Genomic DNA, 27,657 nt, shown 5'->3' on the forward strand with positions numbered 1-27,657 from the left:
CTTTCCGTGCATTAGCAGACCATCATTTAACAAATAGCCTATTTATCTCTGGGACCAAGTGATCTTAACTTCGAGAGTCTATATACAAATGGACCATTTATACACCATTTGCACATACGACCCGTAAAAAAAATCCATTTGGACCCCCTGGGCGGTCCGTGCACCTCACATTGAGAAACCCTGTTGGAATAATGTGAAAGGGGGCGGGGTCAGGCGCGTTTGACGGACAGTCGACGCGAGTCTATATATGGGGGCGGAGACGCGGCAGCGCTTTCATTCAGGAGTAAGAACCACACTGTAACACTGTACAGGAGGAGAGGAGAGCAGAAACACTGCACAGGAGGAGAGGAGAGTAGAGAGAGAGACGCTACTTTACGCACAGAGCCGAGCATCAAAACAAGCTCTTCCTTACGATCCTTTAAGGCAACACGAAAAACCTACAGTATACAGCATTTTGTGGAGTATATATTCATACGATTCCATTGCGCACAGGACATCACGCCTGAGGACACATCAGAAGACAAGACTTGGATAATTTTGTCACCCGTTTTGGATAACTTGGGAAGATTTTTGGAGACGCGTTGCTTGCTGCGTTTTTTGTGTTCACACTCAACGCCAGAGGGAATATTTGTGGGGATAAAAAAGAAAAAACTCCCTGGGAGTGAAGAAGGATTTATATACGTTTTTTTTTCTTTTCTTCTTTTTCTTAATTTTTTTGGACGTGTGCTTTTCTATAGGTTGGAATAGGAAGGGTTGTTGTTTTCGGTGTTATTTTTTATTTTATTTTTTATTAGGCTGTGTTGTTGGCGCAGCGGCGAGATCGGTCGCGCTGGAGGAGCGACAAGGAGGATGGCTTCAGCTTGGTTGACATTCACCGTGTTCAGCACCACGTTGATAGCACAGGTATGACAGCCTGTGGTATCCGATTGATTGATCGATTACTTGATTGATTGATTGAATACTTTATTAACAGTTTGCAAAAAAAAAAAGCACAGAAAGTACATTTCTGTACTAAAGGATGCTGAAAGGATTAAACCCCAAGAAAGCACTATGGCTTGTTTCCATTGGGGTCCTGGTTATGAGAGCCTGTGTTATTTGTGTTGTCACTTGCATGGTATAGGGGGACACACGGTAGCAGGGACCCCCCGGGGTCCGGGGGGTCCCTGCTACTGTGTGTGTCCCCCCACCATGCAAGTGACAACCCCCCCCCCCCCCCTCCAAAATACATATATCACAATCCAAGAATGTGTAATAATAATACAAAATTCATTATTATTTAAGCACAGGTATGAGAGCCTGTGTTATCACTTGCATGGTAGGGACACACACACAGTAGCAGGGACCCCCCGGGGTTGGGGGGGGGGGGTCCCTGCTACTGTGTGTCCCCCCTACCATGCAAATTGACAAAAAGCTGAACAATGTTCCTTGTCTAATAACAATATTATAATTATTGAAGGTATTTGGATCGGGGATCTTCGAGCTGGAGCTGCAGGAGTTCCAGAACCAGCGGGGTCTGCTGGCCAACGGGCAGCAGTGCGCTCCCGGGCCGGGCTGCAGGACCTTCTTCAGGGTGTGCCTGAAGAACTACCAGGCGGTGGTGTCGCCCGGGGACTGCATCTTCGGGAGGTCAATGACCCCGGTGCTGGGCGACAACTCCTTCAGCAGCTCGGGCACATCCCTGGTCAAAAGACCCATTCGGTTACCGTTCAACTTCGGATGGCCGGTAAGAATTGTTTTTTGAATTGCAAAAAATGTTTGCAATTCCACAACTTCATCAGTTCGTGTTATTGTTGTTAAGGGATCAGCTGTGATCTTTTATAGGCTACTATAGAGAGAGAGAGAGCGAGAGAGAGAGAGAGAGAGGGGGGGGGGGGGTACACTAGGATAGGTGGGCACTATAGGGACATCTGGGCACCTCGATGTAAAATTGGCTATTTTGTCCAAAATGTTGAAAAATAAAATATTATGAAAAAAGTAATTTATTAATTATCAGACTTAATTGTATCCTTCAACTTCTTGTTTAAATGCCACAAAATGACTGGATATACAGGTTTTGTAGCCATTTCTAGCAATTGTAGAAATATTAGACCTTAATTGTCGTATGTTTAAGCATGTTATAATCTCTACTTTACTTATAAACATTTTCCAAATGTAAAAAAAAAAAAAAAAAAAAAGACAAAATTGCCAATTTTACATCGAGGTGCCCAGATGTCCCTATAGACAGTGCCCACCTATCCTGTTACCGGTTCCCATGGTGCGTTTTTGGGGAGCGCACCGGGCCGCTGCTCCCCATGATAATCCATCATCATTAGGTAACGCTTCTGTCAACAAACGGATTGGATTGCGAGGCAGTTTCAGACCTGCAGCACGACATAGTGCAATAAAACCACTGATTCTCAACCCTTTTCTCTTCACATTGATTTCAAGGACCTATAGTTTGATATGCATGAGGCCACGCAGACCCCCATTATCTCTCTGGGACCCCCCAGTGGCCCAGTCTGCACTAAAACCCTCAAGGATCAACTATAATTTAACTTCGAGAGCGTACAAATGGAACCAAATGGACGCTTACGAGTCCATTTGGTTCCATTTGTACGCTCTCGAAGTTACAGACTCGTTATAAAGCCCCAAAATGTAGGCCTATACTGGAAACGCCACTGCGTAAAGGGTCGATTTTTGGACCCCCCCCCCCCCGGTGGTCCGCGGACCTCACGTTGAGAACCAGTGAAATAAACATATCATGCACTGCAATAATTCACTATTATGTATCATGTCGTTCATATTAAGCCTGTTCTAGTGGGCTAGACCAAAACAAATGCCACACCATGAGAAAACACCTGGCCCATATAAACTGTTAGTTTAGACATGAATATAAATCAAAATAAACCAGTAAGATATGCATTATATTATAATAACTGAATGTTTTCTTTCTTCCCCTCAGGGCTCGTTTTCTTTGATAATTGAAGCATGGCATTCACCATACGAAAGTCTACCTGTAGGTAAGTGCGCCACATTACGCCACAAGAGGGCGCCCTGTCTGTACATTTCACCTCTTGGGACTTCAGAGTTGATTTACTCTTGCACAATTTCACTAAGCAAAAAAGCAAACATTTGGGCAATCTAATACTACTTAATCACTCAACGTGGGTACTTTATGGCTACCAGGTGCTTCTTGTGCATAAACGCACACATTTTCACGCCTTTCTGAGCCCCTTTGTTGTGAGCCTATCTCAGTACACCTTCTTTTTTTTTTTTTTTTTCATTCTTATTCTCCAACACAATTGAACTTCCTTTGGTTTATTTTTGGCGTGGGAAAGACTCGCTGGGCTTTGGTGAGAATGCTCGGAGCCTGCCAAAAGCCCTGACTACATTTTCCTGTATTTTACACCTTGCTCTGTTCCGCCCTTTGGAAGAGAAGGACCAGGGGCCTGGGAATGTTTTTGCTGACGGAAAAGAAAAGAGGAAATTTCAACCTTTAGTTTATCTTTCATCTGAGCTGTATGGGCTTTGATAAGGGATGCAGCTTTTCCTAGTTGGCAGATTTATTTATTTAAGTAATGACGGATGGCTTTTTAAATCACGCATCCAAACTCCGGGTCGAGTCAAGATATAATATCGTTGCTGTCATGCTTATCGCCATATTTTAATGTTTTTATGTTGTTGTTTTTTTCCCCTAAATGAATGCCCTGCGTCATACTACAGTGTCACACGAAAGTAGCTAAAATAAAAGATCTTCAGGAGCTTGAGCTTGTAGATCTGCCATTTTTGCTATGTCTTAATTTGAATCCTGAAAAGTACCGTAACAGTTTTGGACATACAGTATGAGGCTTGCACCCGACAGCAATGATATTATGTGTAGTTAAGCCTAGAATTTAAAGAAATGAATCTTGGAACGCCACTAATATGCATAAATGTTGTCCCCTTCCACTCTCTCTCTCTACTCTGGCATGTGTTTTCTTTCCAGACACCAACAACAACCCAGAGTTTCTGATCAGCTTCTTTGCCATCCAGAGGCAGCTGAGCGTGGGCACGGAGTGGTCCCAGGACACGCAGGCGGGCGCGCAGACGGAGCTGCGCTACTCGTACCGCTTCGTCTGCAATGACAACTACTACGGCGAGAGCTGCTCCAAGAAGTGCACGCCCCGGGACGACCGCTTCGGCCACTACACCTGCACCCGCGAGGGCCACCTGTCCTGTCTGCCCGGCTGGAAGGGCAAATACTGTGAAGAACGTAAGCCACAACAACAACTTCTCCTCCCGTTCCCAAGCCCCGATTTTGTACTTCCATTGGATGTCAGGGTTTCCTACAGGAAAGAAACATAGGCTGCTGCTGGAGGGGGTGCATGTTATGTCCCTGCTGCACGCTGGGGCGGCACAATATGGACAAAATGTCATACCTCAATAGTTATGCCAAATATCTCAATAGTGATGCAATATACAATAGGACTGTGGGTTCACACTTATTTTATCGTTACTGTCGTGCGCAAACCTCTTATTCTAACTTTGGGTGTTTTTGCTATCATAACTACAGCGTCACACAAAAGTAGCAGATGTACAAGCTGTACAATTTCAATCCTGAAAAGTAACAGTTTTGCACATCTGACGTCTGACATCTAGTCTTGGTGCTGACCAATTCAGTCTCGGTGGTGCACCTAAAAGAATGACCTGGTCTGGCGGAAAAATTGCTGACCCACGACAAGCCTCACAACGCGTCGCGGTACGCAGCGCGTTCTGAGCTTGTGTGGATCAGCTATTTTCGGCTTGCAACACAATCGTATGACAGAGCGTGACATCAGGCGTCACGCGTTGCTGCCCTTTATGGCTGACTGTGTGTCAGTCAAGAAGAACCGGGCCTGTTCTCTCTTTCTCTTTCTTCACTTTCTGTGGTTTCAACATCTCTCTACTCTCTGTCATGTTTGCGTTCTGTTGGTTGGTTGGCTGCTCTGACCTCGCGCTGGCCTGATACAGGGCTGGGCATTGATGTCACGATAGGAGACTTGATCTTGTTGGATATTGTAATAACGTGATATGGCATAAATGTTGTCTTGTTCTAGTTTTATATGAGGGGCTGTTTAGGCCAAAAATAATGAAACACTTTCACACACGCTAACGAGACAGTCTTATACTTACTACTGAAATGCTTTTACATTCAATTTTGAGACACTTTCACACACACTGATGAGACACTCTTACATATACTACTGAAATGCTATACGTTCAGTATTGAAACACTTGCACACTCACTACTGAAACACTCTCACATACATACATACTTTGTAAATAGATGCACGTTCATATATGAAACTTTATACATACTCATCTGAACACTTACGCATACATATGAGAAACACATACACATACATATATACTTCTGTGCCATATACACATGCATACGAAATGCTTGCACGCATACAAGTTAAACATTTATACATTTATATCTGAAACACTCACACATACACATATGAAAAGGCTGCATGTATATCGCTGAACACTTGTACATTTACAACTGAATTTCTTGTATATTATTACAAACTAAAATGAAAACTTTAGATGCATGTGCAAGCCTTTCACATGTATTCATACGAGTCATTTCAGTAGTATGTATAAATAAATTCAATAATATATATACACATAATTTCAGTGATATGTATAAGTGAGTTCAGTATAATGTATAAAAGAGTTTCACATGTATTCATACAAGTGATCTAAGTAGTATGTATAAATTATTTCAATAGTGTATATATACACCATTTTTAAAGCATGTACAGATCATTTCACATGTATTCATACAAGTAATATCAGTGATGTATATAAGTAATTTTGATAGTATATATAAATCATTACAATAGCATATAGATCATTTAACTATAATGTATATAATTTCACATGTATGCATACAAGAAATCTCAGTAGCATACGGAAGTGGTTTCAGTAACACCGGAAGGTACAGGCAGGTGCGCGCGCACACCAGGAAGAAACTTCCAGACAACAGAGAAAAATATATAAATAATTCGCGGTAAAATATTTTTTTACCGCGAATATTTTACAAATCCACGGGACACCACCATTTTGCATGACCACGTCCTACTTTATCCTACTTTATAAACAATAAAATCCACTTAGAAATGGTCTTAGAATGACGATACAAATATCAATAATAATCCACGGGAGCCGCCATTTTGCGCATGCTCAGACCGAATTCTTTAGGTAACACGTTTGCGTGTAACACCGTCCGCTCAGTTGAAACGTGACGCTTGTAGATATGCTATTTTCGGCTGCTAGGGTTCAAGTGGTTAATGTAAAAAAAAAAAAAATCATATCACACAATGATTTGGTGGACCCCCTGTAGTAACTCTGAGGACCCCCTGTTGAAGCCCCCTGCTCTACTCTATTTCATCTAAATTAATGGATAAGTTATAGAACTGCCCCTGCATTGTCATTACAACCATTTCCTTTAAATCAGTGGTTCTCAACCAGTGGTCCTTGAGGGGGTCCCCAGCAAAAGGTTTTAATACATTTTCAACCCTTTATCCATATTGTATATGTTGGCTATTCAAAAATAGCAGATATACAATAAATAAAAATAAAAGATTAATGCTATAGTGGCACCAAAAAGATTCTGAGGGCAACACAAAACCCCCCGTTGACAAAACCGTCCCGGGGGGCACCGAACGGGTCCGCACTGACCCCAAATAGCTGATGTATAGGCTATATGGGTTGAAGACGTGGTTAAACTGCTGGGGACCCCCAGAACACTTCCAAGGACCCCCCTGTAGTGATGCGCGGCAGCGCGGGACGGGCGGGTCTGTCTGTCTGTCTGTCGGTCTGTCTGTCTGTCTGTCTGTCTCTAAATGAAGAAAAAAAAAACCTGACCACGCATCACCCCCCAGGGGGGTCCCCGGACCCCACTGTGAGCACCGATGCGCGCATCTTCAACAGGAGTTGGATGGGATGGCCTAGCGACGCGTGTTTAATACAATTAATACATAGATACATTTTGATTGGTCAAAAGTCTAGTAAACCCGTGTGGATTAGCCTACGGAGAAATTTTTATGAAGTTTTGATCGGAGAGCTACGCACTTATGGTTCTCTTTGTGTCAGTCTGTGCAACGTATGGTTCGCGGCCCCGGCCGGAGCGGCTTGGAGCGGCAGGCGGTTCTTGAGTAAATGTACTTAGTTACTTTACACTGTCGATTGGTCTATATCCAGCCCAAGTCTGTATCATCATACATTTCGACAATTTGAAAATAGCAGATCTACAAGCTCACAGATCTGTAGATCTGCTATTTTCAAAAGATTTGTATATGTCATACAGAAAACTTGTGAAATGGGACATTCTGCATAATGAGTAGCCTACTTTCTACTTTTGGTAGGCCTATTTTATTTTTTGTAGGCTACTTTTACTCAAGTACATTTTTTATTCCGGACTTTATACTTAACTGTTACTTTGTAACAGAGTATTTCTACATTGCAGTATTGATACTTAAAGTAAAAATGTGAGTACTTTTTTTTCTCCACTGACTGTATCCATGTCCAGTCCAACCACGAGGTTAGTGCCAGGGACCACCATATAATATTTATGGTGTTTTTCACAATTTGTCAAATATTTTTGAAAATAGCAGATCTACAAGCTCACAATGCATTGCATTGTGAGCTTGTAGATTGGATATTTTCAAATAGCTGATATGCTATATATGTAATGGTTAAAGTGTTTATACTGCTGGGGACCCCCAGAACACTCCCGAGTCCCAAGGACCCTGGTAGTGATGCGAGGGGGTCTCTCTCTCTCTCTCTCTCTCTCTCTCTCTCTCTCTCTCTCTCTCTCTGTCTCTCTCTCTATCTTTCGATCGCGCACGCTCTCTCTCTCTCTCGCTCGCTCGCTCGCTCGCTCGCTCTCTCTCTCTCTCGGGCCGTTGATTTATATATTGTTTTGTTGAACTTGTGCTCCGTGGCGGGGCGGGTTATGAAAAAAAACTGACCCGCGCATCACCCCTGGGGGTCCCCACTCCCCGGACCCCATTTTGAGCACCAGTGCGCTCATCCAATGGGATGGCCTATACTAGATTGTTTAATAAAATGAATAGGCCTACATAAATGCATTTTGATTGGTCAGAGTAGCAGTCACCAGCATTTCCACAAAATATGACTGCTGTCCGAATAAATAAAAGACGCATTTTCGCTCCGCGAAATTTCGTCTTTGATGTGGAAGCTTGCATTGACTTTATAAGGTTTTAAAAAACAGGCGAAAAAAAACTTGTTTATTTGCATGAAGAATTCGCCCCAGTGTGTAAGGACCTTACACTGCTGCGTAGGTGATATATTAGTATTCGATATCAAATTAATTAAAGTGGGTCTCCGTTCCCCTCCATGCTGCCTTTGTCTTCTCCTTCTTATCTTCTCCTTCTCTCTGGAAGTTTCTTCCTGGTGTGCCCGCGCACCTGCCTGTGCCTATGTTACTGAAACCACTTCCGTATGCTACTGAGATTTCTTGTATGCATACATGTGAAATTATATACATTATAGTTAAATGATCTATATGCTATTGTAATGATTTATATATACTATCAAAATTACTTATATACATCACTGATATTACTTGTATGAATACATGTGAAATGATCTGTACATGCTTTAAAAATGGTGTATATATACACTATTGAAATCATTTATACATACTACTTAGATCACTTGTATGAATACATGTGAAACTCTTTTATACATTATACTGAACTCACTTATACATATCACTGAAATTATGTGTATATATATTATTGAATTTATTTATACATACTACTGAAATGACTCGTATGAATACATGTGAAAGGCTTGCACATGCATCTAAAGTTTTCATTTTAGTTTGTAATAATATACAAGAAATTCAGTTGTAAATGTACAAGTGTTCAGCGATATACATGCAGCCTTTTCATATGTGTATGTGTGAGTGTTTCAGATATAAATGTATAAATGTTTAACTTGTATGCGTGCAAGCATTTCGTATGCATGTGTATATGGCACAGAAGTATATATGTATGTGTATGTGTTTCTCATATGTATGCGTAAGTGTTCAGATGAGTATGTATAAAGTTTCATATATGAACGTGCATCTATTTACAAAGTATGTATGTATGTGAGAGTGTTTCAGTAGTGAGTGTGCAAGTGTTTCAATACTGAACGTATAGCATTTCAGTAGTATATGTAAGAGTGTCTCATCAGTGTGTGTGAAAGTGTCTCAAAATTGAATGTAAAAGCATTTCAGTAGTAAGTATAAGACTGTCTCGTTAGCGTGTGTGAAAGTGTTTCATTATTTTTGGCCTAAACGGCCCCTCATAGTTTTAAAGGCTGCTTTGCCGTAATGTGACTGGTTGTAGCTGTTCTATTATTTGCCTTTTCCCACTTTTTATTATATAGGCATTGGTGATTATTTCTCAGTAATCTCATTGTCTCTCAAGTATTTTGTGAAAGCACCAATAGTCATTGATAGGAAGTTGGTCAAAAATATCCTGGTGTTTGATTTTGTCCATATTTGTCCAGCCCTTCTTCAACATGTTGGTCATGTTTAAATGTTTTGTTGGTCGGAGCTGCTCTCTGCAGCTCGTGTTGGTCTGAAGTTTTTTATTTTGTGCAGACCTCTGTGAGTCGCCTCTAGAGGGTAAAACTCATACATGTACATGATGCAAGCATAGCTAGCCCGTACCTGACATTCCAGCTGGTAGTTCCTCAGTGCATTTGGATGTTGCTGCAGAGAAGGGACATTTTAACCACATGAACCCTAGCGTCGTCCCTATTCTGGGCATTTCATAATAGGTGAACATTCGGCGAAAATAGACGATCTACAAGCTCAGAACACGACATATTATCGGCTATTTTTGGCATACAGATTTGGTGTATGCCAAAGTGTATACGTTTCAGGCGGTTTTAAGCAACGTTTGTCAGCGTTGCATCATAGCAACAGTTGAGGATTCTTCTAGACGTAAGCTGTTATACTATGGGATGACTTCTAGGTATTTCCTGATCAGAAGTCCCTCCGTAGAGAGAGAGAGAGAGAGAGAGAGAGAGAGAGAGAGAGAGCGAGAGAGAGCGAGAGAGAGCGAGAGAGAGAGAGAGCGCCCCGCGGCCTCAGGATGTTTAGTGCCGAGGCCAGACATGACAGCGCTATCTGGCAGGGCTGCTGTGTAATTGTGGCATCATAGGGGTGTCATTTTCGGAGACCGTTGAATTTGGTAGAAATGATTGTATAATTGGAGGAGCATAATTGGCGCTGGGTCTGCGAGTGGTCATTGAGTTTTCGGGGTCGAGGGGGCAGACTGGGTTTAGCATGACAACAGACGCAAACACAACCGGGCCAAATCCTCCTCGGACCCACACACACACACACACACACACCCATGTTTTGGATAAGCTTTGAATGGGCCAGTGGTGGGAAAGTAATTTGTGTGCAATTTGAAGTGCATTTACTCGAGTACTGTTTAAGTCGAATTTTGAGGTGCTTTTACTTTACTTGAGTATATGTACATTTTCTTTATACTTTATACGTCAACTTCCACTACATCTCAGAGGCAAATATTGTACTTTAGTGCGCTTGTAGATTTGCTATTTTCTCTATATTTGAAATTGGGTTTACCTACTGTAGCTTACTTTTTCCCTTCCTAAAACTGTAATGGAGTCAAAAGTACAATATTTGTCTTTGAAATGCAGTCGAGATGAAAGTCAGTAGTATCCAAACATACAAATCGTCGGGTGGAAACCTACAGTCCAAAACTGTAGCAATAGTAGCATATCTACAAGCTCGTTTCGAGTTTGTGGATCTGCTACTTTTGATGCTTTTGTGTGACGCTGTAGTATGATCAAGTAGGGCGTTCATTTACGAAAAAACTCAAAAAGTCAGAATATGGAGATAAGAGGTTTCTGCCCGACAGCAACGAAATACTAAGTACAGAAGTAAGTGCACTTCGTTATACTGTCCACCACTGCTCCTATAAGTAACGGGGCCGGTTGCCATTTGGCTTCGACAAAACACCACGACGGGTCCCCGAATTCTCATCGAGAAAACCTCCAGATGAATCAAAGGCGTAGATTGGAAGGAAGGGGACACCGTGAGTGTAATAGTTACCATGTGGCGGACGCGGACCGCACGAGACTACGGCGGATCTGTCATCAGTGTCAGGCCGCGGGTGAATGACAAATTGGCACGTGCTATTTTGACCGTGGCGCCAAATTCTAACCAGATGGGCTCACGTGGTGCGGGGCAATTACAGGCGCATCAATCGTCGCCGACTACAGAAAATATACACGATGCGAGATAAATGAGCTTTCTGTCAGACACTGTAATTTCCTCTGAGTCTCACTCTGGCTGTGCCTTACTCTGGACTGTGTATCCCCCCTCTCTCTCTCTCTCTCTCTCTCTCTCTCTCTCTCTCTCTCTCTCTCTCTCTCTCTCTCTCTCTCTCTCTCTCTCTCTCTCTCTCTCTCTCTTCCTCCCTCTCTACTACACATCAGGGTGCAAGAGTTAATCGAAATAATCAATGTAATCGATTATTTAATTTCTTTTTTTTTAATAGTCTAATCGCTTAGAAAATAATCGATAGTTGCAACCCTACTACGCACACACACACACACACACACACACACACACACACACACACACACACACACACACACACACACACACACACACACACACACACACACACACACACACACACACACACACACACACATACACACACACACATACACACACAGCACACACAGAGCACACAAACACAAACAGCGCGTGCCTGGGTAATTTAATCTGGCTGGTGTGTGAGCGTGCATTCATAGGTGGGGCTCGTGCCAAGGTTAATCGCGGCATTATTACCGCGCCACGCGCCACCCATGTTTGTTATTAGAATCCCTCTCTATTGTCGCGGCGCTGCGGCATTAATAGCGGCAGCTGCAAACACGGTTTTCTCCTCGCGGGCCCACAGAACAACAATGGCGACAGCTGTCTGCTATTGAGAGCGAGCATCTGTTAAGGGCTAAACCGGCCGCTTACCGTCAGTCGCCTCTCTGGTTTCCCCGAATACAGTGTCACTGTCACAACAGCCCCGCTCACAGCTGCCATTAAGTGCTGCCCGTGTCCCCGGGCGGGACGGTGACCAACACACCTGAAACTCAGGTGCATTTAATGCATGTAGTGGTTCTCAATTTGGGGTGTCCTGGGGGTCCTTGAGGGGATTGCCTGCAAAATGACAAACATTTTGAACACTTGAGCCTTATTTTATTTTTCAGCTGTTTGGAAAAATAGCAGATCTACAAGCTTGTAGATCTGCTATTTTCGACAATGTTAACCAATCTTGACGTCTTCTCTTATCGGGGTCCCTGGGCATAAAATCTTTTTCAGATGTGCAGGTCCGTGACCAAATACATATCAATTTGGGGGGGTCCGTGACCGTGACATGAAAACGTGTGGGAACCACTGATTGAATGCACCCACAGTGGTCAAACAAGTACTCACAACTCAGATCTATTATTTAAGTAAAAGTAGGTAGAAATACTATGTTTACAAGTGAAAGTCCTGCATTCAACATTCTACTTGGAAGGAAGTGACACGCGCTGTGGAAAACGGAAGGTGTGATTTCAGTGTGTGATGCATATGGATGGCAGGTGCCTCATAAGAGCATGGCCTACAACACCCTGGACACTAGATACACGTTAAAGGAGTACTTCGCCCCCAAAATGGATGTTGGATGTAGTTGTTAAGCGGCTAAGCTTGGACCCCTACTTTCTTCAATTCTATCATCAAATATTTTTTGATTTCTTCATTCAGGTTTGCGACAAAAACAAAACAAATCTCACTGAATTCAAGGATGGAAAATAGTAATTATTTTGTGGTGAAGTACTCCTTTAATGCCAAGTGCGGGCTAAAGGCAACTATTGGCCATCGTGGACCCTCTGCCTAAAAGCCACAAACAACCCTATAACAGTCAACCGTTCCCGCGTGGCAGCTGGTGTGGTGGGTGGGTGTGACGGGTGGGCTGGGACAGGTGTAGATCAAATGATCCGTTTAGTGCTTTCTGAGGAAAGTTGAGACCTTCAGACTGAAGGGCTTTCGATGAATTCTACCTCATCCAGGCCCACAGTGGTGCGGTGGTTGGCTCTTAAAACAGGTGTAGGCTATTAATGGCGGAATGGATGTGTTCTGTACCCTGCTTGTTTAGGCACTGACCGCCAAGAGTGGCTTTACAGCGCAATTACAATACAATGAAATATGAACCGTCTGTGTGTGAGTGTGTGTGTGCTTGTGGTTACATGGGAGGCTGGTTCCATTTTAATGCTACATCGTCTCGTTGTGATTTCTTCTTTATTTCTTTTATTTTGGTCATTTTGGATGCCCAACATCTATGTGTATTACGTTTATGAGACCCACTACGGGTGGAAAATGGAAGTAAATAAGTCCCTAACCCATTTGTAACTCAGAGAGTGTACAAAATGATTCCATTTGTATCCAAAGGGAAATAAGGGACTTTATCCGTTGAGTGTACGGCATCTAGTGGTTGAGTGTTGTCTATTGCACCTTTGTCTATTGCACCTTTAACTCAGAGAGGGACGCTTTTACAGCATTCAACTTAACTTTTTCTCTATTCGCTGCTATTATACACTGGCTGCTATTGTGTGTGACTGTGTACAGTATATACAGTATATCGTCTCTGTTGGGTGGAAACCTCATATGTCCAAATATGCGCCGCGTTTTGAGCTTGTCGATTGGTAGGCAGGTTTCTGAACTGTCCACAGCCCACCAATGAGACACAGTGAGTAGACAGAAATGGTGCCTTATAATGAGCTTTAGTGAGGACCAAGGGGCTTTAGTGAGGAGCGGTATTGGCTCAGGAGGTAGTGTGGCCGCTTGGGGAAATGGAAGGTTCCCAGTTCGATCCCGGCTAGCTCTGAGTTAGTGTTGAAGTGTCCCTAATTAAGACACTGAACCCCTGACTGCTCCCGACGAGCAGGTTGGTGCCTTGTCGACCCATTACATGTGAATGTAATGCACATTGTAAAGAGCTTTGGATAAAAAGCACTGTATAAATGCACCCTTTACCAATTATATGAAGATAAGGTTGAAAATGTAGGAAGTGCTCCTTTAAGTAACTGGCAATAAATGGTTTTACCGTATAGATTAGAATCAGAATCAGTTTTATTGTCACATCACAGGTTTACAAGGTAAAAAAGTGGGTGAAATTCTTTTTTGTACATCGTTCCCATCGCAACGTTAGTTTCCATAGAAAGAAGAGGGGGGGGGGGGAGAAGAAGAAGAGGAAGAGGGTGGGGGGTAAGTGGGAAGGAGATCAAAACAAGAGAGCAACAGAAGGCCAGACAAGTTATCTACATATTTACAAATTACCTGAGATAATAAAAACTAAAAAAAACAAAAAAAAACTAAACTAAGGTGCCTGAGCATAGCAGCAATGTATTGTATACTGTGCATGTTATACTTATACTGTGCATGATAGACAATGGACGTTAAGGTGCTTAGAGGAAAAGGAGCACAATAAAAAAGACCAACAAAAAAAAAAAGTCAGTGCGTTATACAAGGGATTAAGGTGCAAAAGGTCAGTGCGTGTCCACCTAGAGTGGACTGACCCTAGTATAATCCGCAAGTAGCTCCTTGAGAGAGTGCAACAAAAGGTCATTTGTACCTGGTGTAGTCCACAGGTGTGTCCGAGGGGGGGCTAAAGTCCAAGTTATAGATTATAGAGGCCTGTGAAAAGTTAACTTGATATCTCGCATCACAGGTGTTTTATTATTTGCATCGTTTGTTTTTGTCTGTCAGGTTGAGCCACTCGTGGTTCTAAATCACATCACGGCCGTGAGACTCGTGGTCCTGGAGAGCGTTTAGAATGACCTCAGTGTGTGTTTTTCTCTCTCTCTGTGTTACAGCTATCTGTCTGGAAGGCTGCAGCGAGCGCAACGGGAACTGTTCTAAACCTGGCGAGTGTGTGTAAGTATAAAAAAAAAAAAAACAACCGCATGAAGCGATGAAATGGGTGTTGGTCGTGTGTCTGGGAACTGGACGCAGAGAGAGAGAGAGTGTGCGCGTGCGAGGGCGCGCATGTGTGTGTGTGTGTGTGTGTGTGCGTGTGCGCACGCGTGTGTGTATTTCTATACTTGTCCCCACAAGTGAATGAGTGAGATGGGGGTCGGTGGGCCAAATACATATCATTTTGGGGGTCCTTGACATGAAAACGTTTGAGCACCACTGACATATAGCAACATACGTTTTTCAGAAACCAGTTAGGATTTAGAAGACATTTGTAGATGCGTTCCCGGATTGAATGGGTTAAAATGGTAGTTCGCGAGTTAATGTGTTACCATGTGTGTGTGTGTGTACGTGCCTGCATGCATGCGTGTGAGTGTGAGACACATTTTGGAGCGGATTTTCAGCGTCCATGTCCGTTTTCATTGGGTTGTCAAGCGCGCGGCGCAGCGGGTGGATTGATTGAACACCAGCCATTCTCATGACCGGAGAGTGTGTGTTGTTCATCAAGGAGAGGTCAAAGTTCACCCCGGCCTCTCTCTCTCTCTCGCGCTCTCTCTCTCTCTCTCTGTGTATCACTCACTTCTCCACGTCTCGGGTTTCCTGCTTGCAGCACTGGAAAGTAACTAAGTACATTTGTTCAAGTACTGTACTCAAGTACAATTTTGAGGTACTTTTTTGCTTAAACCATTAAACCATTATTTTATACTTAGGCTATTCAAAAATAACAGATGTACAAGCTCATAGCGTGGCACAGAGTGCATAGCGCTAGTTTTTTTTTTTAACTGTTAAGATTTAGAAGACTTTTTTAGAATCAGAACCTCAGGCCTTGATGGGTTAACTTGAGTATGTAAATATTACGATATTTTAAACTTCTACTCCACTACTATGTCATAAGCAAACCATAAATACAAATACACAAGTAAATCTCTGTCGGGTGGAAACCTCATATGTCCGAAACTGTTACTTTTCATGATTCCAAAAATAGCAAAAGTAGCAGATCTACTGTCTACTTGGTGCCATGTTTTGAGCTTGCAGATCTGCTACTTTTAATGCTGTTGTGTGATGCTGTAGTATGATCAAGTGGGGCATTCATTTACGAAAAAACACAAAACATTAGAATATGGAGGAATACAGATACTCAAAACATTTTACTTAACTAACAGTACTCAAGTAAATGTATTTGGTTACTGTCCACCACTGCTCTCTCTCTATCGCTCGCCCCCCTCCAGCTAACTAGGAACGCTTGCTCCCTTCATCTCCGTGAGAAATAATCCCTCTCTTCTCTTTTTCTTGTTCTAAAAAAGCGCAAATCCATCATTATCACCGCCTTAAATCCACCCCGAAAAGGAGGTTAAGGCCTTTTTAGTGTTCCCCGACGCCCCAGAGCTGTCCCACACGTCTCTGCTCGTCTCATGACACAAGACATGGGGACAACATCCTCCTCCTCCTCCTCCTCCTCCTCCTCCCTGCCTGGGTGACACCACCGCTAACCACCCCGCTGAGAGTTGGGTTTCATTGGGGGGGAAACGTGAGAACCGGGGACCATTTTGACAGCTAGACTCCTTTTACTGCACTGGTTCTCAAACTTTTTCATGTCAAGGATTAAAGGAGTAGTTCACCCCCAAAAAATGACTTATTTCCTATCAATTACACAGCCCCACAAAGCCTTGAATTCATGGAGATTTATTTAAGTTTTTGTCGCATTCCTGAGCCAATAATTTGATGAATGGGTCATCGGTCACTCGTAGACTCAGTAGCAGACTCAATTGAGTCTCCTACCGGAATCCGACAAAAATAAAAAATAATAAAAAAAATAAGAGATTTTTTGGGTGAACTACTCCTTTAAGCTCGATATGTATTTGGCCGCAGACCACCCCATCTGAAAATGTTTTGTGCCAGGGAGACCCCCAGAGGAGAGAGAAGATTTGTGTTAAAAAAAAAATCCAATAAATCAAAATGTTTTTTTTCCCAAAAATACCAGATGTACAAGCTCGCAGTGCGGCACGAAGTGACACACTGTGAGCTTGTAGATCTGTTATTCTTGAATAGCCAACGTCTAAATGTATATGAAGTGGTCCCCAGGGGGACCCCACTTTGCTTTACTGCCAAGAAAGCCTTAAAGAGAGATTCCTCTAAAACTGTCACGTCCAAAACGGCATCTCACGGCGATATGTTTTCGTTAGGATAAGTGTTAAATAGCTCTATATTCCCATAGTAATCTTTGCTGTGTGGAGTGTTTGTTCAGTAACAGGGATCTCTCTCCATGTCTCTCCCCAGCTCTGAAACTGAAAAATATTATGTTCAGGTTGGGATATTTATTGTATCCAATCAGGAGAGAGAACTCACACAGGATACAGGAATGTGAAATTGGAAGTGATGAAACATTAACAAAAACAAGATATGAGAAGACAGAATTGGAACTGGAACACTATAAAATTGAAACTGATGAATGATCTTAGTGCGGTTCTCTCTCCCGATTGGCTAACATTGGTATCCCAGGCTGAAATTGTATTTTCTGTTTACTAAACAGCTGGAGAGAAAGGAGGGACCCTGTTACTGAACAAACATTCTATAGCAATGATTCAGATTAACAACAAGCTTAACCTTTGAACAAAAAAGTTTCTTACACACCCTTTTAATTGAACTCACAGAGAGTTAACAGTAAGTGAAAATAACACTTGGTTTTTCCCTGTGTATCGTTTTGCCCCCAAATCTTTAAGCCATACATTGAACGCCATGCACAAACAGCACAAAACGCTGACACTGCAATTATCTTCTGTTCCCATGCGCGGCCACATTATTTTCAACAAGTCTTTTTTTCGCCAACAGAGGCTTTTGGGGCTAAAAAACCCACCGGATGACAGTTGAGATGACAGTTAAAGTGTGTGCTGCTTAAATGAAATATCACCTCAAAGCCTCGCGGCTGGGCACACAGTTTGTAATAATTACCAGGGGAATGGATGCGTGTGGGCACTGGGCATTTTTCTGGTCTGTTGTATAGCAGCCAGTACCGCGGCTGTACCAAGCGGTACTACCAAAGCTTGTGGTTAATTGATTGGCGACTGACGTGACATTCAAGGGGACTGTGGTCTTGTGTGAGATCATAACGACGCCGTAAAAGCTACAGACAACATGTCTGCCCTTCCTTCGCCCGACCAATCACACGGCCCGCTGACTTCACTCGAGGTTCGGTTTGCGGGGTCTGGCGACATAGAAACGTAACAATAACGCATTCAGAAACGCGACAAAGACTTAACTGTGTGAAGAGTGATGATAAATAGTTGTGTTTAACCCGTTGTGTTTTGTGTCGCCCCCCCCCCTCAGGTGCAGAGAAGGCTGGCAGGGGACGTTCTGTGACGAATGTAAGAAGTACCCGGCCTGTAAGCACGGCACGTGCCAGCAGCCATGGCAGTGCAACTGTCAGGAAGGCTGGGGAGGCCTCTTCTGTGACCAAGGTACAACAGCAACACTACACAACTCTGACTATAGTAGTGGAACAAGTACTCACCTTTTACTTAAAGGGATAGTTCACCCCCAAAATGTTTATTTTCTGTCGATTAGTCACCCCATATTTTTTTGTTTTTGTCGCATTCCTAAGCCAATAATTTGATGACCGGCAGCGGTTCCGGTAGGAGACACAAAGAGTCTCCTTTGTATCTCCTACCGGAACCGCTGCCTACCGGTCTGCCGGTCATCAAATTATTGACCTAGGAATGCGACAAAAACAAAAAAATATCCATGAATTCAAGTCTCCATGGGGTGACTAATCGATAGGAGGTGAACTATCCCTTTAAGTTAAATTAGCAATACCACAATGTAGAAGTAAAAGTCCTGCATTCAGATTTTTGTTTGAGCAAAAGTACAAAGATATTGGCATCAAGATATACTTACTTAAGGACTCTTCATGCCGAATGACCCCTTTAACAACCATATCGGACTGTAAAGTTTATTTAAAGGGGCACATCACCCCGTTTTGTATTCCACTTCAGGTGAAAAACTAAAGCAGATTAAAAACATGGCATGGCATGGCTGGTAAGCAACACAGCTACACAAAACAAATTAATAATGGTCATTGTGCAAGCATGATAGACAGTATTGACACACCTAAAATCTAACACACCCATTACTAATTTGATTAGCTGCAGCTGTGTTGCTTACATCACTGTGTACAGTGATGGCAGCCTTCCATGTTTTTACACTGCTGTAGTTTTTGACCTGAAGTGGAAAACAAACTACAAAATCAGCCTATACTAGGGTGTTGTGCCCTTTAAGTACAGTACTTGAGTACTGTACTTAAAGGGAGTACTGTACTTAAAGGGAATGTAGCCTTCTTTCCACCACTGACTGACAGCAGACTAAAGGTTATTGATTATTACTATTAGCTCATTATCAATAGTAGAATACTACTAGTCTAGTATAGTATTATAACATTTATTCTTTATTTGTAATTGTTCAATGTTCCCTTGGGATGAAAAAACTTTAAAAAAGTTCAATGCAATCCAATGTCATTCATTTGAAACCACAAGTGTACAGGCATGGAGGAACTCGGCCTGATTTAAATTATGTTTAGACGCAACCTCTCCGTCCGTGGTTTGGTGATGTCGGTTGACAGTTTGTTTGTAAACAAACGTAAACAAACGTTTTTCACTCTGTCCGGATCTCAACTTCTACGCTCAGTGGGGTACAGGGACCCTCAGGGTCCATCGAGGGGATTCCAAAAGGACCTCTTACAGGTCTGTAACTCTCAGAGTGCACAAACGGATTTGTACACTCTCAAGAGTTGTTACGGTCGTCCTTGAAATTAAAACATTTGAGAACCACTGGGTTTAGATGCAACCTTTCTGTCCTTGGTTTTGGGATGCCAGGTTGACAGTTTTTAAACAAAACTAAGCTTATCATCACAGGTGTAAAGAAGTGGGTGAAATTGTTTTTTCATTCTTTCTTTCTTCCCTCTGTTGTCCAGACCTGAACTTCTGCACGCACCACCGTCCGTGCGTGAACGGAGCCACGTGCATGAACACGGGGCAGGGCAGCTACACGTGCACCTGTCTGCCCGGCTTCACCGGGGTCAACTGTGAACTGGAGATGCAGGAGTGTGACAGCAGCCCCTGCAGGAACGGAGGACTGTGTACGGTGAGTGACGGACGGATGAGTAAATTGACAGACACACATTTAGGACCGCAACCATTGATTATTTTCTTGGCGATTATTCTGTTGATTACTTTTTCAATTAATCGGATAATTGAGATTGAAAAAAAATTCAACTGATCTTTCTTGGGAGGGGGAGACATTTCAAGCGTTTTCCCCCAAATAGTTTTTTTTTTTTAATCGATACAATCGATTAGTTCGATTAACTACACACATGTTTTTCAACATGCTAACTAAATCTCCTCTCCATAGAACCTGGACACGGGCTACATGTGCTCGTGCGTGGCCGGTTTCGAGGGCGCTCACTGCGAGCACAGCCTGCTGACGTGCGCCGACTCGCCGTGCTTCCACGGCGGCCGGTGTCGGGAGAAGGACAACGGCCACAGCTACATGTGCGAGTGTCCTCGCGGCTACACCGGCCTCAACTGTGAAAAGAGAGTGGACAAGTGCACCTCGCTTCCCTGCGCCAACGGTACGTAATATCAGCCAGTAGTGGAAAGAAGTACTCTGTCACAACGTAAAAAAGGCCTGTATGTATTCAAAATCTTACTTAAAAGTACAAAAGTATTGGCATCGAAATACACCTAAAGTTATGTTTAAAATGTTTGTCAAAATATTTAAACAAATATTTGCCTCTGTGATGCAGTGGAGTAGAAGTATAAAGTACAAACAACTGTTTAGTAAAAAAAAAAGTAAAGTAAAAGTAAAACAAATACCTCAGAATACCTCAGTACAGTACTTGAGTAAATGTAGTTACTTTCCGCCACTGGACATATCAGCCTTCCTCCTCTAGTTCCTCCTCCTTCCCCCCCTTTTGAACTTCCTCTTCCTCCCCCAACCAACTTCCTGCTGGAACTGGAAGTGGTGGAGGAACAACAGGAATTGGTGGGAACTGGGTGTCTATTGTCCTTCCATGTAAACACTACACACAGCGTACGGCCGTGGCCTGTCACCGCCGTACGCTGTCTGTCTGTGTCACCCCCTGTATATACGCTGTGGCCGTCCTTGCAAACGGTTAATTGGACGAGGCTCGATTTCTGTCTGTCCGTATCCGTGGGTCTGTTTTGGTATGCAGGGTGAATATGGGACGGAAGAACCCGGAAACCCCAGGCGGAGCTGAACTGGAGGGCAGTGGGGTCTCATAGGGAGATGTGTTGTTTGTTTAAAATGCTTTGCTTGTTTAGTTTTGTGTTTATTTGTCTGTTGTCCGTCATTTTGTAATGGTTGCTTTATAGTTTATAGTGCATCTGCAACTATCGAATATTTTATTAAGGATAATCGATAACATTTTCGATTAGTCAAAAAAGTAAGCCCTATTTTACACGCGACACTGTACAACAGTACAGTGCGACACTTTGCATGTTTGTAGATCAGCAATTTTCACTATTGTTCGATATTTTGTTAAGGGGAAAAACAGGTGAAAAAAAAGAAAAGTATCCCCCCCTCAAATTGATTATGTTTTTAAATAAAAGTGAGCAGTAAAATGGTAGTTGGATTAACTGTTGCACCCCTAATGCAGGCAACAGACGGAGACTAATTCCCTGTATCCTCTCTCTCTCCGCAGGCGGTCTGTGTGTGATCCACGGTGGGATGCGTGTGTGCAGCTGTCGAGCGGGCTTCACCGGCCAGCGCTGCGAGATCAACGTCAACGAGTGCGCCGGTGACCCCTGCCTCAACGCCGGCACCTGCCTGGACCGCATCAACGACTACACCTGCGTCTGCCCGCCGGGCTTCGCCGGCCGCAACTGCGACCGCACCCTGGACGAGTGCTCCGTCCCCGTGCCCTGCCTCAACGGGGGCGTCTGCATGGGCGGCGGCGGCCCCGGAAAGCCTCCGCCCGCCTGCGTCTGCCCCGCCGGGTTCGCCGGCCCGCGCTGCGAGTTCCTCGCCTCGGTGACCATCCCTGTGACGTCCCCCCGAGGGGAGGCCCAGGACGGCTTCCAGTGGGCCGCCGTCTCGCTCGCCGTGGGCCTCGTGGCGCTGCTGATCCTGCTCTGCATGGTGGGCCTGGCGCTGAGGCACATCCACCGGCAGAGCGGCCGGGACCGCGGCGGCGGCGGCGACGCCGAGACCATGAACAACGTGTCGGACGTGCAGAGGGACAACCTGATCCCGGCCTCGCAGCTGAAGAACACCAACCACAAGGTGGGCCTGGAGGTGGACTGTACCGACTCGGAGAAGTCGAACTTTATCCACAAAAACTACCACTTGGACTCTTATAACTCCAAACCCAAAGAGTTCACAACGGACGACAAGAAGTCGCAGCAGGGGGATAAAAGTCTAATCTACGACAAGTGTTTAGAAGACAAAGTGCCCTTGAGTAGAATGTACAGGTAAGAAGGAGTTTGTTTTCGTTGTCATTCATCAGATAAATAAATGCATTATATGACTGTAAACATCGTGTCCTGCTTGTTGTGAAGGCAGGAAAGGGGGGTCTGTACATTTGTTCGCTCGTACAATGTATGGAGCGGACAAATTGTTTGAAGCACTTCCTTTTACTTCACATGTGCGCATGTGTGAGTGTGCGTACACAGTACACACACACACGTCACGCACTTTAGACAATGAAGCATTCACGTAGCCCGCAGAAACACAGCATAATATCTTCCATGGAAAAAAGAGGAGGGCTGAGGTTTGTTCTTTAAGTCTGTGAAAGATAAATGCAGTGTTATGTAGGAAGGTGCTCTTTGGTTAGAAAAAAAGGGGGGAGCCTTCAGAATCAAATAAGTTGGAAAACATCTTCCAAAAAAGATGGAAACTTTTACTCTAATACAGTTCCAACTCAGTAACATTCTGAGTGTTATATGGAATATATGGAAAACAACTATGTCCAAAATATCAACTTTTCAGGAAATGAAAAAGAAAACTTGTTTTATAACAATACAATACTGCCTCGTCAAAGTTGGTATTGTGACTGTATACATTGTCAGATACTTGCATGTGTCCGTATATTATCACCACAATACTCAAACACAGCTCAAGTGGAGTTAGGAGGTTTTTGACCATTAATGTGGAGATTAGAATGAATGAAAGACAAGTTGGAGTTAGGTGGTTTGACCGACAGTTTGAGGATCCAATGGAGTTAGGTTTAGTCAGAAGCGCTTTTTAATCATTTTCATTGGTTCACTATTTGTAAATCCCACACACAGACGTAAAGGGTGTTCAAAAGCACTGATTTATTACGAAATATAAAAAAGTTGAAATCCGGGAGGTTAGGAGGTTTGCGCCCAACAGCGACGAGAGTGTGCAGAGGGACATGAGTCCCATAAGTGGAAACTCTTTTAACCACATGTACTCTATAAACCATGTTGACTGGGGTCCCCCATGGTTCTAAAGTATGCACAGAATCATGATTTAAAAAACGCTTTAAAGTGTTTTAACTGGCCAGCCAAATGAGTCATCAGTATATAAGTGGTATTGCACTAGTTGTGTATCTGTTCATGAGGTAATTGTTTACCCCCCAGAATCATGAAGGACGATTTGGCATTTGAGACAAATAAATAAGTCGGTGTGTCCAAAGAAATATAGTTATTGCACTTTGTGGCTTTTGTAGGGCAGTAATACTAGGCCCCCAAACCATTTCAACAAATCTCTTCGCAGAAGAGTTTTGGTGTACAGGGAAACGTATACGCCGAGTGTTTCGCCTATATTGTGACATCCTCCAAGCCCCAGAATAGGGGACGCCTGGGTTCATGTGGTTTTTTGAACGCACAGCACACCCACTCTCCAAAGACACGTTGCTAACAAACACCAGCCAGCCTTCATCTCAATGTGGGGGACCCCTCGCATTGTTCCGCGCTGACCGACACAGTTTACATTTGAAAATTGCCTTGTTATACCCCCCCCCCCCACACACACACACACACACACACACACACACACACACACACACACACACACACACACACACACACACACACACACACACACACACACACACACACACACACACACACACACACACACACACACACACACACACACACACACACTCACGCATTTGTATTACTATACTTGGGAGGACACCAAAATTAGGGTGGAGATTTTATGAATGTTATTTTTACAGTTGTTGTTTTTTTTGTGCCATTTTTACCCTTAACTCTAAAACAGAAAATAGACGATCTAAGAGCTTGCTTGTAGATCGGCTATTTTCGGTAAAATAAGTATAAACCTGGCATAAATCTGATCCTATAACCCATAAACCTAATCCCTAAATGTTATGCCTAAACCCATAACCCTAACCCCAACCCAAGGCCATTTTTGTGCCATAAAAATACTTTTTCTCCTTCTCGTGAGGAGGTCAGGAGGATCAGGCAAATTGTCCTCCTAAATGTGTGTTTCTCAAATTATACTGTTCTTTGTGGGTACCAGTGGTGGAAAGTAACTAAGTACATTTACTCAAGTACTGTACATTCAGCCCTATATACATTTCGGGCCATTTGAAAATAGCAGATCTACAAGCTCACAATGCGTCGCGATGCGACGCATTGTGAGCTTGTAGATCTGCTATTTTCAAAAGATTTGTATACATTTGAAAACTTAAAATGGGACATTCCGCATAATGAGTACTTTTACTCATGGTACTTTAAGTACATTTTGATGCCAATATTTTTGTACTTTTGCTCAAGTACACTTTGAATTCCGGACTTTTGCTTGTAACAGTATTTCTATATTGCAGATTGATACTTTTAAAAAATAGTAAAAAAAATGTAGCCTAGTACTTTTTCCACCACATTTGGGCCCTCACAAGTCTAGCAATACAAGTACACTCACGCACACATTGAAATCTAAATGCATAGCTCTGCCATGTGCTTCCAGTTTAGAGGAGGATGTTCTAACGCATATGGGTTCGTTGATTTGTGCTTTTGCAGTGAAAAGCCGGAGTGTAGGATATCAACGATATGCGCCCCCAGAGACTCCGTCTACCAGTCGGTGTTTGTTATAGCGGAGGAGAGGAGGGAGTGCGTCATAGCAACCGAGGTAAGAGGACACACACAACATCTTCATCACTATCATCATCCTGCAGCCTTCACCATGTGTCTCTCATCTGGAGGAATGTCCATGTCATCGTCTGCCAAGGAACAGCTCACTGTCACTGCCGAAACCTTGTATGTCCAGAAAACTGTAAAAAAAAAAAAAATCCAATGGATCCTATGGAAAACGTTCTTTAGTCACACGCTCTTGTTAATACTTTTCATCGGTTAAACAGTGGTGTCAAGTAACTCTGTACATTTACTCAAGTATCGTAATTAAGTACAATTTTGAGGTACTTTTACTTTACTGGAGTATTACCAATTGTCTATGCTTTTACTTCTACTCCACTACATCTCAGAGGCAAATATTGTACTTTTACTGTACATATTGTACTTTTCCAATTATTTGAAAACTTAAGTTACTGGTTACTTTGCAGATATAAATTATGATATTATAAAACATACATTACCACTAATGCCCTATTTTATACCTAGGCTATTTGAAAATAGTCGATCTACAAGCTCACAACGCGTCGCATCGCGACCCATGTATTTGGGATCGATACCAACGATCCCAAATACATGGCCTTGACTTGAAAACGTTTGAGAACTGCTGATGTAGGGCATTTGTTTGAAAAAAAAAAACACAAAACGTTGAAATATGGAGATACAAGGTTTCTGTGTGACAGCGAAGAGCTGTTTGTTTATGGCAGGTGACGGCGTTTTAGAGACGGACCGGTTCCGCTGCGTCAGAAACCCCGGGGCCCCAGAGATTTCTGTAAACTCATTAAGAAAAAAGAAAAGAAGAAGGGGGCATTTTGTGGCTATTTTTTATCTTGACAATTTGATGACCTGAACTTTGAACCGAAGTTGATTTTGTGCATATGTTTGGCTCCGTTGGGTCTCTGAGGTGCCATGTTTTAAACCAAGTGGAATTTTGACTGGAATTTGGACAAAAAAAGGCTCCTCCAAGCTAAATAGAATAACGATAACGGCGGCGGCTATACGTCCTGAAATAACACTTTCCAAAAACCTTTCATCACTTTCACCGACTAGCAAATTTTTAACTACTTTAGCCCGTTTTTATACTTTGTCATAGGACGGTGTGAAAATAGCCATTCAAAAAGCTCACCGATGCCAGGTTGAACGCTCTTTTACAGGGTTCTCAGGGTAATGAAATCCCTGGAAAAGGTTATGAGATATAAGTTATTCCCAGGCCTTGAAATAGTTTGGAATTAAGAGAAAGTTTTTTAGAAAAGTTGTGAATAATGTCGATGGCTATTGTATAAAATATGTTCATAAAAAAATACCAAAACATGTCTTAAGAAGCACTTTTGTATCGCTAATAATTACAAACCTGGAGTTATTCCATGAGTAATTATTTCCATGAAGTACATTGTAAAGTATTTTAGCTTCCCTGCAGCCTCCATCAGTTGGACCAATGTGGACATTAGTTACATCATGGACACTAAACCAAGTTGTTATGCTGTAAGGCTCTTTAAGATTTATCGTACATAAAGTCTTGGAAAATGTTATAAAAATATGTGGGAACCCTGTTTTTAATCATTTCAAAGGTTTGATTGATACGCTGACGAAGGCCAACAGGCCGAAACGTGTCCGTCGCCCTGTGGCTGATTAAACGCTCTAAAATACTTTCTACATGTGAGTGCAGTTGTTCTTTATCAAACCCTGTTTTTAATTCAAAACAATTCCTTCCATTCCAGGTATAGACCACGGTTCGGCGCCCGACGACGGGGAAAGAAGTAGCGAGAAGAGACACACAATCGAGGGACAGAATCTTTATATTCTGGATTGTTTACAGACGCTGACAGACAGGAGACTGGAGGCGGGTTTTTAGACGTCCACTGCTGCTCTGGAACACTTGAGAGAACTGGAGGGACGGGGGCGGGGCGGGCGGGACAAGCGCTGCCCCGCCCCGCGGACGACGCAGAAATTAAAACTTTCATGTCGAGCTGGCTGTTTGTATACGCCATGTATACGTTTGTACGCGGCACAGTCGTCGAACCGAGGGAACGGTCGACTGGACCGACAGACAGAGACAAACAAACAGACAAACAGACAAACAGACGGAGCGTCAGTCAAGCAGTGAATCTTAAAACAGACTGTCTTTTGGACTACTGGACATAGGATGTTCTTTTTTTAACTCCTTGATAGTTTGACCTTGGCCTTTGTGTGATAATCAATGCTGACACTGACAGCCAACCAATCAAAAACAACGAGGTGCCTGAATTTGAACCACCGAACCAATCCTGTCACCCCGTTCTTACCTCACTCACACACACACACACACACACACACACACACTCTACTCCCGCCCAGCTTCACCAGCTATGCAAGAAGTTCCGAGAAGTCCGAGACGAGTGATCGACCGACCACCCAAACGACAGACCCTCAAAACGTCCGAAAAAGTTCTGACTTTCGGTCGTGCAGGAGGAAAAAAACGAAACGGATGGATTCTCTGTGCGTTGGTGGAGACTGTATGCAGCCCGAATTCACTAG

The 27,657-nt window shown here is 43.2% G+C and overlaps 2 protein-coding genes across 2 annotated transcripts in view; one reads left to right on the forward strand and one right to left on the reverse strand.

The window, feature by feature from the left end:
- Positions 1-27,657, reverse strand: part of ino80 (INO80 complex ATPase subunit) — a 202,127-nt gene that overhangs the window by 52,890 nt on the left and 121,580 nt on the right. The window lies entirely within an intron of this gene.
- dll4 (delta-like 4) lies at positions 296-27,657 on the forward strand. The gene is made up of 11 exons (XM_080453427.1): positions 296-903; positions 1,457-1,723; positions 2,942-2,999; positions 3,965-4,231; positions 14,917-14,977; positions 18,341-18,471; positions 19,980-20,149; positions 20,417-20,636; positions 21,729-22,497; positions 25,036-25,144; positions 26,862-27,657. Exons 1-11 carry the CDS (start codon positions 850-852, stop codon positions 26,865-26,867), a joined length of 2,112 nt encoding a protein of 703 aa, XP_080309553.1. The 5' UTR covers positions 296-849; the 3' UTR covers positions 26,868-27,657.

This window comes from Gymnoscopelus braueri (genome assembly GCF_963280865.1).
Source record: "Gymnoscopelus braueri genome assembly, chromosome: 16".
NCBI lineage: Eukaryota > Metazoa > Chordata > Actinopteri > Myctophiformes > Myctophidae > Gymnoscopelus > Gymnoscopelus braueri.

Excerpts from the sequence above, each read along its gene's own strand:
- dll4 (XM_080453427.1), top strand. The coding sequence starts at position 850 with ATGGCTTCAGCTTGGTTGACATTCACCGTGTTCAGCACCACGTTGATA. Across the intron at positions 1,724-2,941 it reads CGTTCAACTTCGGATGGCCG|GGCTCGTTTTCTTTGATAAT; the intron begins GTAAGAATTGTT and ends TCTTCCCCTCAG. Across the intron at positions 4,232-14,916 it reads GGGCAAATACTGTGAAGAAC|CTATCTGTCTGGAAGGCTGC; the intron begins GTAAGCCACAAC and ends TCTGTGTTACAG.